General features: G+C 35.3%; 2 protein-coding genes across 2 annotated transcripts; both read right to left on the reverse strand.

The window, feature by feature from the left end:
- Positions 1-566: 566 nt before the first annotated feature.
- On the reverse strand, positions 567-2,521 carry LOC104116312 (glutaredoxin). Its single transcript, XM_009627136.4, has 4 exons — positions 2,354-2,521; positions 2,168-2,256; positions 940-1,038; positions 567-792 (listed from the first exon to the last, which is right to left on the reverse strand). Exons 1-4 carry the CDS (start codon positions 2,407-2,409, stop codon positions 710-712), a joined length of 327 nt encoding a protein of 108 aa, XP_009625431.1. The 5' UTR covers positions 2,410-2,521; the 3' UTR covers positions 567-709.
- Positions 2,522-4,265: 1,744 nt separating this feature from the next.
- On the reverse strand, positions 4,266-9,637 carry LOC104116313 (isocitrate dehydrogenase [NADP]). The gene is made up of 15 exons (XM_009627137.4): positions 9,216-9,637; positions 9,090-9,133; positions 8,786-8,895; positions 8,420-8,457; positions 8,067-8,144; positions 7,433-7,486; positions 7,252-7,353; positions 7,050-7,138; positions 6,838-6,941; positions 6,613-6,681; positions 6,407-6,522; positions 6,231-6,265; positions 6,002-6,144; positions 5,008-5,130; positions 4,266-4,564 (listed from the first exon to the last, which is right to left on the reverse strand). The coding sequence occupies exons 1-15, from the start codon at positions 9,463-9,465 to the stop codon at positions 4,471-4,473; spliced, it is 1,449 nt and encodes a 482-aa protein (XP_009625432.1). The 5' UTR covers positions 9,466-9,637; the 3' UTR covers positions 4,266-4,470.
- Positions 9,638-10,938: the final 1,301 nt, after the last annotated feature.

Consider the following 10,938-nt stretch of genomic DNA (forward strand, 5'->3'; position numbering starts at 1 on the left):
TTATCCCAGTAAATAAAGACTGGAATCACAGTTGGTATGTTGTTTCATTGTAATGTCACCATGTTCCTATGATATTTACATCGATCAACAGATTAGATCAAATAATTTTGATCAGCTTTGCTTAAATTAACATAGCGATGCTATCTCTTCGCCAAAAAAAAAAATGTTATAGATCAAGTAATTGTGGTCACCTCTGCTTAAATCACGATGTTATCCTTCGCCAACAAATAAGGAATTTCCTGTGCATCTCAATGGCGTTCTCCTCAGGTGCCGTCTCTCTCTATATTTTTTTTCTGGGACAAAGTCCTCATGTCGTTAACAGTCTCTTTAGTCTGTTTAAGTATATGCAGGTCAAAATTTAGAGACCTCCAAAATTATAGAATATCCTAATGTAACAGCTCCAGGTGGGAATTGATAGTTTTATGTCAACCCCAACTAGTTTGGGATTGAAAGTAGTAGTTGTTGCGACTGCTGGCAACTCCCCAGCAGTTGTTAACCATAAAACACAGAACATCCAAAAAGGCACAATAACGAATTAGGCAAAATGTTCATATGCACGACACTCATTCAAGTAAACTTTCTTCTTTGAAGCCAAGCAACAATAGCATTCACATAACCACTTAGCTACAGAAAACAGATAAGCACTTTATTTATGGAGTTAAGTTCACGAGACTGATTTACTAAAAAAAACAACTGACTATTTGATCCTCTAAGCAGAAGAAGATTTAGCAAGTGCTCCAGCCTCAGTTAGCAGAGGAACAAGCTTCCCTTCCCTGTGCAACGCAGTTGTGGCTGCAAATGGAAAAAAAAAAAAAAAAATCAACTGCTGCATGAGTTCAGAAACATCGATTTCAAAGTGCCTTTATGATTATTTTCTCATAATTATGACTAGAACTTTTAACCATGGGAAAAGCAAAAAGCAAAAGGCGAAGATCATACCGTCGCAGCCACCAATGTGCTTCCCGCCAATGAAGACGTTTGGCACAGTGCGCTGACCAGTCCACTCAGCCAGTGCTGCCTGGATCTCACTTCCATCCTCTACATAATCAAATAGAATCATTGGATTCAACAGACAAGAAATAATAGTAAGAAAATTGCACCAATTTACTCACTTGGCTATCTGTCCTGAGAATAAATTCACATTACACTGAAGAATAGTGTTGGTTTGAAACTATGGACAAGAAATACATGCTCAGCAACTTTATCCGTCAGAAGAATTACAACTAAAGAGGTCATTTTAGACGGAGCAAATTGCTTAAACAACATTATTAACTAACTAGAGTTTCCAAATTGCCTTGCATTGCTAGCAAGATGTATAATAAATCAATGATACTTCTACACAATTATAGCAATATGCACCAAATTTCGCTCCACACACAAATGATAGGCTACATTCTTTCATATAGTTAACACAGAAAGTCCAATAGAACAGTAGTTTATCTGGTGGTGATATTAAGATTTGAGTTTTAGACAACCACTAAAGTCCTTCAAGGACAAATGTACACATTATCAACATAGACAAGAGGTATGTGAGAATTGCATAGTACTGGAAATGAAAAAGAGGTATGTGTTGCTACAAGTAGTTTAAGTTTACTGAGCAAGCTAGCCAAACTTTGTGCTAAGCAAGCTATATAACTAGCTTCCCCAGTAAGGTAAGCTGAGTCTGATCATGTGGTATTGTAGCTACTTGCCTACTTGTTGGTAAATTGCAAGCAAGTTATTACTATTGTCTTACAAACAGCTTGCTATACTCTTATTTTAGTTTCTTTTTATAACGGTGGTACCCAGACCGGCTTGCGCACCTCGACTATTACATGGGATACCTGCAAACTCCCATCAGCACAAATGTCGGGTAACTCTGTCAACAAGGCATATGCAGATGGGGCGAAATCACCTCGTCAACTTGCTATACTCTATTAGAGTCTCTCTTAGGTCTATCATAAGCAACAGAGGGAAAGTAGGTTTCTCTCTCGTTATCTCTAGGCCACTCGACTACCCCCTCGGGACTATACAAAGTTCGAATTGTAGAAAAACTTCGATTGTTAGAATGATGGCTACACGATTTATTATCTAGCAAAAGAAAAAGAATACTAAATTTGCTTTCACAAAAAAATAAAATACAAAACGATTGATAATCGAAATTGCAAATCAGAAGCAGAGGCCTTACTTTCAGTATCTAACTCAACGGCATTGAACGAGGCACCGAGCTTACTCAACAAATCCTTGACGCTAACGCAGAACGGACAGTACGTCTTGCTGCGAATTCAATTGACAGCCATTTCAGATCAAACAAGCATTAATAACATTTCAGATTTTTACAAAATACACAATTAAACATATAGAGAGAGGTGACCTGAAGACCACGACAGGATTAGCAGAAACAATTTCCTTAGCCTTGGCAAGTGCCATTTTCAATCAATTTGCTTTTCAAAAAACCCTAGATTATACTGAAGAATTCCTACTTTTGGATAAAGAATGCTTTCCTGAAGCTCAATTTATAGAATTTGACACGACTGGTAATGGCCTTGCCGAAAAAGAAAGAAATAAAAAGACAAATTTGTCCCAAAACATTCTGGGCCCACAAGATTTTATTAGACCGAGGCCGGCCCATTAACGACTCCAGAATACTGTAGTGGAAATGACACCGGTATCATTTACGGTATATAATATATTTAAATATTAGTTAATTCGCTCAAACTTCGTAGCATTGTGTTTTAAAATTTTAAAATTATTTTCAGAAATTTAAAACTTATATCCTGAATGTTAAATTAGCAATTTAATTTCAAATTAGCATCTCAAAAATTCAGAATACTTAATTCTAAAATTTGAGTAAAGTTAACTAATTTTTAAATATATTTTATACAGGAGGCTTATAAGTGCCTACTGATACACTTCGCCCAATACTGTAGGGTCAAAGCCTTGAGAGGATTAATGGCTGGCTCGTTTCTACTTACTATGTAAATTTATCAACTAATACACGATATTCAATTGTCGTTATTACTTATGTAAATGACTATGCTTTTATTTTAATTGTTTACGACAGTTGAATAACCAGTTTGTTCCAAATTTTTAAGTCTCAAAATGGTGGTGATATTCGGTTGCTATAGTATATTGTGTAAATTTCATTCACTTTCCAACAAAAATACGAACGTAGTTGTATTTTAATTATTTTTTTTATGTTAATGCCACCATTGTGGTGGGAGGTTAAGGCTTGTCCTCGAGCTGTGTATTATAACGGGTAGGCAAAAATCTGGTCGGAGTAGGACATGTAACTGTCCGCATCCTTTACAAAAGAAGGCCAGTAATGGGCACCATAGAGCAGGCCTTATACAGAAAGATTAATAAGCAACAAGCTGAAAAGTAAACTATGAAGCTATACCACAAAGTGGTTCTTCCTAGGCTTAATTCTGAACTTAGTAAGTTGATTGCTATCTGTCTTCAGGGTAGCTCTCAATCTTAGTAAGTTCTTCCTAGCATTCACATAAGAGATTTTGTTGCATCATTTGTGGGTATGCTCGTGATCGCCCAAGTTGGGGGATCATTTTTGTGTTCCATACGCGCCGATTCGAGGTCGGCAGGTATGGTCGTGGGTGGCGCGTGAGATCGAAGCTAAGGACCGTTGCTTACTGCTATTTTTATGAGGATAGAGAAGGAAACTCGTGATTTTATTTTGAACAAAATGCAACTGGTTGTATTTTAGTTGTCTTTTGGTAATGTAGAAGTCACAGACCACCTCTACATTTGGTACGCCTTGGTGCTTCGAACTTTTAGTTGTTCAGTTTCGAATCGAAGAAATTTCTGCATTGACCTTGGACTTTATTAGTTTATTTGAACTCAACCGTTTAAATTTTACGTTTGTCTGAAATTTTATGTTTCTCATTTAGAAGGCTATCTTTTTTATCTGTTTGGGGCATTAATATGTTTATATTAAATAAATAATTATACTAGTTGAGGCATTAATACATGTGTTCCTTAAGTCCTATAAAATTCCTCCTCTTTTTTTTTTTGGTGGAGGGTGACTTAAATAAAAAGGACAACTAAAAGTTGAATTTGCAACGGAGAAGTAACAACAACAAAAACCCAACTTAGAATGTGTAGCACTACCCACAGAGCTATATATTACCAGAGTCGAGAGGTCGACCCATGAAGAAATCACATGCTTCTGTTTAAAAGAGTCATTCCTTCTTGTTGAGACTTGACTTGTTTCGGTTATAGTACACGAAAACATTAGCTAGAACACCTCGCAATGACATAAAATTGACAAATGGGCGAGAAATGGCATTTTTATTTGAGGATCTTAAGTCGCACGAGCATGAACCACTCAAAGAGATGTTATCTCCTATCTATGCGATTACAGAAACTTGTCTAAACGAATCTCCATTGGCAGCATATAGATTTATGTTCACTGTGAAGGGTATGAGTAGGAAGCGAAAAATATGTGATGACTTGCTGCTCATGATCTGCTTCAGCTCATACAACTGCGCAGGCACCAAGCTTCTCTTGAAGTTTCTGTGCTACAGCATCAATAAATTCTTCAGTATTCAAGTAGTGTTCCCTTGATACCCTGCACAAGTATAATCACTCACAAATTGAGCTTCAAAAAATTTGAGGTGCGGGGGGAGGGGGAAACAGGCACAGCCTATTCATGTTTACACCTCTGCGTTTGGTTTAGCTTGCTAACTGAATCAGCTCTTAGTTAAAAAAAATATCATTAAAAAATTGAGTGGTAAGAAGGTAAGAACATTCTTCGTTGTATTGTTCAAAGTGACCTAAGCTATGGAATTTATTGTTCACATTATATGTCCTTTGCCAGAATAATCTCATTTTCATAAAATGTGTACCAAATACAAAAAAAGGACCTCCCCCTCCTTTTTGTGACCCAGGAGTAGGGTGAGGAGTTGCCTTCAATTAGAGGAGATACTAGTAATTCTAAGTGTGGAGGAAGGAAATAGAGCAGGAGTATACAGGCTGTAGATTTGATACTGAAAAGAGTAAACCACAACTTACTTGGGTCCATGAACCAATATAGCTAAATCCTTAGTCATCTTCCCGGACTCTATTGTGCCAACGCAAGCAGCTTCCAGGGAGTGAACAAATTCAGATAACTTTTGGTTCCCATCAAGCTGGGCCCTGCAGATAGATCAGTGCGTATCCTTTAGGCTTTGAGAGACAGATTCATCGAAATCAGGATAATCATAAACATTAACAAGGATAATATAATTGAATGGTGCATCTAAAGCTGAGAATCGTTGCTAAGCAACAGCAAAGCTCCCAACTTCTTGAATCCTGGTGAGAGATATACATGTTTTTTTCCCATATAGAAGGGTCCTTTAGTTTTTCTTCCAGATCAGATAATGACCACTTCCCGAAAAGGAAAATAGAACGGAAAAGAAATATAACCAGTATTTAGCTTTTGGGGTGCCCCAAACCATAACAAAAAAGGCTTTTTCATTTCACTTCTCTTAAACACATTAGCTTCTCCGGAATACTTCTTAGTTCTTGCTCTATAGAGAGTTCTTTCGTCTATAGAAGGGCAAAAATGAAAAAGCAGGAAAAACTTCTAATATTCTTTGAATGTGTGAAGAAGTAAACATGACCCACAATATGGGACACAAGAGTGATACAACATTTCTATAGATTCCATCTTTACAATTATACATTTATACTACTCCTTCCTTTTTCTGTTTCTCCATCCTAATTATAGGGCCAACATGAGATCAAGCAGTCAATAAGTTCAACATTCATCCTACTCTTGGTAATAGTCTTAGAAGCACCAAGACAGAAGAATTGATTCATATAATGGGGCAAACAGAAGTTTTATAGCAACGGTAGACATGTGCGCGTGTGTGTGTGTGTGGAGAGAGAGAGAGAGAGAGAGAGAGAGAGAGGGATTAATCGGTGAATAATATTGCAACTAAATGTCCCAAGTATCGACGAACAAAATCTTACCCCAATCAGTAAAAGCAACAAATGTGTTAAAGAGTATTGAAGCAGAACTCACCTATGTCCAAGTCCCCTTGCCCATGCAAAAATAGAAGCAACACTATTTGTACTAGTTTCTTGACCCTTTTGATGCAGCCGAAAATGTCTGGTTACTGTGCCATGAGCTGCTTCAGCTTCTAATGTCTTGCCATCAGAAGATAACTGCAAAAGTAGATACCTGATGTTACAAGGCAGAGCAATGTGTCTGACATGCCAATACAATGAAAGCTCGATAGGAAGATACTGACCAATACAGAGGTCATGAGGCCCAGAGAACCAAATCCTACATAATCAAAAACAGACTCAGTCAGACTGGACATAGTTGATGTAGCAACTGTGTTGCTGTACCAAATTAAAATCTTCAACTAAGACATGAATTTCAAAAGAATATAATGAAGTCACAAAGTACAGTCATGTGAATCACCTTGAGCGAGCAGATCACTCTGGACATCTCCATCATAGTTCTTGCATGCCCAAACATATCCACCCTCGCTTTTTAATGCATAAGCTACCATGTCATCTATCAATCTATGCTCATACCTATATGCCAGTGACAGCTTTCAACCGGTATTGCAACAATTCCAGAAATAAGCTACAAAAAAACCCTTATTAATCTCATAGAAAACCAACCATATCGAGTGTTCCTCAAACTGTTGCTTCCACTTCTCTTCATATACCTCTTCAAAAATGTCCTTAAACCTGGCATAATTAAGTTTGACAGTGGATAATTCATCTAAACTCTTCAAAAAATAAAATATGGAGATTCCAAGAAGCAATCCTATTAAAATTGGAAGAGAGGGAAATTTTGCAAGGACTGGAAGGGAAACCATGAGACCAGCATAAATTGAAGGATACCTGCCATCGTATTTCTTTAGTATTGTATTTTTTGTACTCAAATAAAGAGGCCATTTCTTCGAAAATGCCATTGACATTGATGATTCAGCAAACGCTCGAATTGACTAGCAAATTTCACCAAAGCAAACAAATAAGGATACAAGAGAGAGAGGAAAAGGGCATGAAAATGAATCAGCAAAATCGTTTATTAAAGCATAGTGAAAAAAGAAAACCTGGTCAACATTGTACATGGCAAGTGCAACACCTGGACCTTTAAAATCATAAACATCCAGTTCCGTAGGGGCTTCCCCATTTTCTGGCTCTGAAACAAAAAAAATTAAAAATAAAAAAAATGAGCATATCTATTAACATGAATATGTTTGTATCTGTATGTTTTGCCTCATAAAATTCATGGACAGAAATCAATTAGCTCACCAAAAACCATTTTGAGCTTTCCTGGTCCATTAATAACTGCATCTGTGGCACGATACTGGTCACCAAAAGCATGCCTACCAATACAAATGGGTTTCTTCCAACCTGCAGATCTCAGAGGTTAAGCACTGACGAGACTGATGATATTAGACTTATACCAAGAAGTGGTTCAAGAAAATGTTACCAGGAACAATTCTGGGGACGTTCTTGCATAGTATAGGCTCCCGGAAAACAGTACCTGAGGGCAGAATCTATCACTTTCTAGCAATTACGGGAAATGAATTTAGAAAGTATCACATACATTCTTTAATTATCCATTTAATTATCTATTAACTGAACTTTTTCTTTTGGACAAGCCGAAAGCTCAAATAGAAACCAGGTACTTCTGAAATAACATATAAGAAAACAGGGTATAATCTGTTCACTTAACTCATAGCACAAGCCCAAAATATTGTAGAGCTCGTGTCCCAACAGCTCTAGTACAAAGCCTGCTATAGTTACTTATTTCCTTTACATGCAATGATTCGTTCAGTGTAAATTATATATAATGCCACTGGAAATGTGTTTGTACTGTCACTCCATGTAAAATAATAGCATATGGTAACTTATGAATTCAATCAATAGCCACTTGTATCTACCATCTTTGGTGTTTCATGAGATTAAAATAATGACATATATAGAAGAGGAAAGTTTCCCTGCTACATCAGTAAAATGCCCGTTAAGAGCCAAACACTATCATATTATGATGGATGCACATCATACATAAGAATAACATGGCCTCATCATTGCAATAGAAACAAACTGAATTGAATGCAAACCATTTAAAATGTTTCTGATTGTGCCATTGGGACTTCTCCACATAGACTTCAGCCCAAATTCCTTAACTCTGGTCTCATCTGAAACATCAAAAATAGGTAAATAAGAAAGCGTGTGCAGTTTGCCAACTTCCTAGATAATTTCATGTACTCTCAGAAATTCAAACGCTCATACCTAAAATATGAGAGAGCCATAAGTGAAATTAGATAACTACCACTCCAATGAAACACTTGGAATAAAGCATGAGCTTTTTTTATTTAAATATTACACAGAATCAGAAATTTCCTCTACTTTAAACTTCCTCAGATACTTTTCTAAACCAAAAAAAAAAAAACAAATGAAAATGATAACTGACCAGGTGTTATAGTAGCGCATTTCACAGCAACATTATACCTGCACAATAAAAGACTATAAACCCAATTCTGTATTGGAACTAGAATCTACTTGAGAAATTAACTCCAATTTCCCTACAACAATCTTTGATGTGAAATACGGAAGCATTTGCAAAAAAAAAAAAAAAAAAAAAAAAAACAGTAGCTAACTTCTCAAACTAGTACATTAATCTACTTCAGTTCAGTGATGGTTTTATAAATTATAAGCTGTCATCAATTGTAATGGAAAAAAACAACAACATTAGATTGCCTAAAGCAGTGAACTCCTCAATACAATACGAGGGAATGAAGGAATAAATGAAGGTAGAACAACAATTAATTCAACTTACTTAAGAGCAGCCTCAGCACTTTCAACAGTAACTTGATCGTCAGTGGCATCACGGTTCAATATCCCCAAATCGTAATACTTCGTATCCAACTCTAGATAAGGATATATTAGCTGCCACCAAAGTGAACACGCCGGATGAAAATATATACTAATATATATATATATATATATATATATATATATATATATATATATATATATATATATTCAAACGATAAACCTAAGAAGCAGAATAAGAAAGAGAAAGCAAAATTGGCCAAAAACAAAATTAAAAGATATATTCAAAGAGCTAACATCAAGTATACCTTGTCTTTGATCATTGTCCATATAACCCTCGTCATTTCATCACCTAAAATACAAAAGCAGTAACAAAATTGGTGAATGAATAACTAAACCTCGGGCATTTACAGTGTTAAAAGCAGTAAATTTACCGTCCATTTCGACAATAGGATTTTCAACGCGGATTTTAGACGAAGCTGTAGTGGAAGCGAAGCATCGAATTGAAGCATTGGGGATTCGGTGGGGGAGATAAACCCTGATATTGAACAGCTGCCGATTGGAAGTGGTTGAAAAAGAAAGGTTTTTGGCAACTGCGGATGATGTTGAAGCCGATGAAGATGAGATAAAAGAAGCAACACCAGCCATGGCGGAACACCGGAGTCTGAGTCGGGCGGTGAGCATAACACTTTTGTAGGCTTTAATCAGTTGCCGGTTTTTGCTGCTCTGAGCAACTCTCTATTGTCTTTGTCCGCCGTGCACAGATTGGGCCTCGACTCGAGGCTTCGCTACTCCTTCGGAGTTTTCTATAAACATAATCATCTTCTTTTGTGTTCACTTTTTTTTTAAAAAAATCTTATCTTAATGTGTTTACTTTTTTTCTCTTAATCACTGCCTACCATACTTTTGGTGGAGGGATTATTGAAAAGTCTCCATTACAATGTTTATACTTTATTTAGTTTGGTTTCTTTTTTGCCATTTTCATCATCGACGTAACTAGTACATAAATTACTAATATCTCAAATCCTAAGTGTATCTCATACTATATATAGTATGAAGGGAGTAACTAATATCAGTATTAGTTATATTCTTTTTATTGATTTAGGTGTAACTATGCTTGTATTCTTATTTTTGTACTAGTTTCTGGATATGTACGTTGTACGTGTAAACCATATTAATATGTACTATAAAATAATATAAGTAACATTAAAATACATGTGTGATGAGTAACACAAAAAAATAATTTTGAAGTGAATAAATATAAGCGTAAACTGATAAATGATGAACATATTTGACTGATTTGGTTGTCAAATACAAATAATTGGATATCGGTTATACGAGTGCATTTAGTTAGGTGAGTACGATGTACAATGTACTCATTTTTAATGTTATTAGATACAATTTTAAATTTTAATTTTATCATATTGATCCAAATTATACAAACTATTTAAGCTGAAAGAGAGTGTCCAAATTACTTTGCAAACAAACAAATGCAATACTATAAAGATGACCAAAAGCAATGAGAGAAAATTTAACTAAATATATATAGGATACTTCAGTCTACTCCTCTTACCATAAAAGGTTAAACTTTCACATAGTATCTCGTTTACTAATTATGTCTGAATTCTTCTTTTGAAGAGGACTCCTTTTTACTCATCAAGAAAAAATAAACTTTTTTCATTTCAATCAAAAATAAACTTTGCAGGAAACATAAATTAAACACATTAAAAGTTAACAAACAAGGCTTGTACGATCGCAATGATCAATGTTTAGCAATAACGACAAAAGGTTTCAGCTTCCACTTTTGTAATGTAATTAAAGTAATTTCTTCTAAGATCAAAGAAAATAAAACTTGCCATTGGAGAAAATAAACAAAAAATATATAAATAAATTTGAATGTAAGGCTAAGTTTTTTTTTTCTAATAATAAGGATATGCAATTATTAAACTGTTGGTTATGATTTAAAATCAATGTGAAAAATAATTCAAGAAATAAAAGAATATAAAGTTGATCGTACATGCCTAAATTATAAGTATAGCAATGTACTTTGATTCCAAAGTAACGCAAATGATAGATACTATAAAATTAGTTAAAGGGAAAAATGAGTATATCTTTTCAAAAGAAAAGATAAAGAAAATATAAAAAATATGAAGAATG

Source organism: Nicotiana tomentosiformis, chromosome 2 (assembly GCF_000390325.3).
Source record: "Nicotiana tomentosiformis chromosome 2, ASM39032v3, whole genome shotgun sequence".
NCBI classification, from domain to species: Eukaryota; Viridiplantae; Streptophyta; class Magnoliopsida; order Solanales; family Solanaceae; genus Nicotiana; species Nicotiana tomentosiformis.

Excerpts from the sequence above, each read along its gene's own strand:
- LOC104116313 (XM_009627137.4), bottom strand. The coding sequence starts at position 9,465 with ATGCTCACCGCCCGACTCAGACTCCGGTGTTCCGCCATGGCTGGTGTT. Across the intron at positions 9,134-9,215 it reads TCCTATTGTCGAAATGGACG|GTGATGAAATGACGAGGGTT; the intron begins GTAAATTTACTG and ends TTTGTATTTTAG. Across the intron at positions 5,131-6,001 it reads GCAAGGGGACTTGGACATAG|GGCCCAGCTTGATGGGAACC; the intron begins GTGAGTTCTGCT and ends ATCTATCTGCAG.
- LOC104116312 (XM_009627136.4), bottom strand. The coding sequence starts at position 2,409 with ATGGCACTTGCCAAGGCTAAGGAAATTGTTTCTGCTAATCCTGTCGTG. Across the intron at positions 2,257-2,353 it reads AATCCTGTCGTGGTCTTCAG|CAAGACGTACTGTCCGTTCT; the intron begins GTCACCTCTCTC and ends TTGAATTCGCAG. Across the intron at positions 1,039-2,167 it reads CGTTGAGTTAGATACTGAAA|AGGATGGAAGTGAGATCCAG; the intron begins GTAAGGCCTCTG and ends TTGATTATGTAG.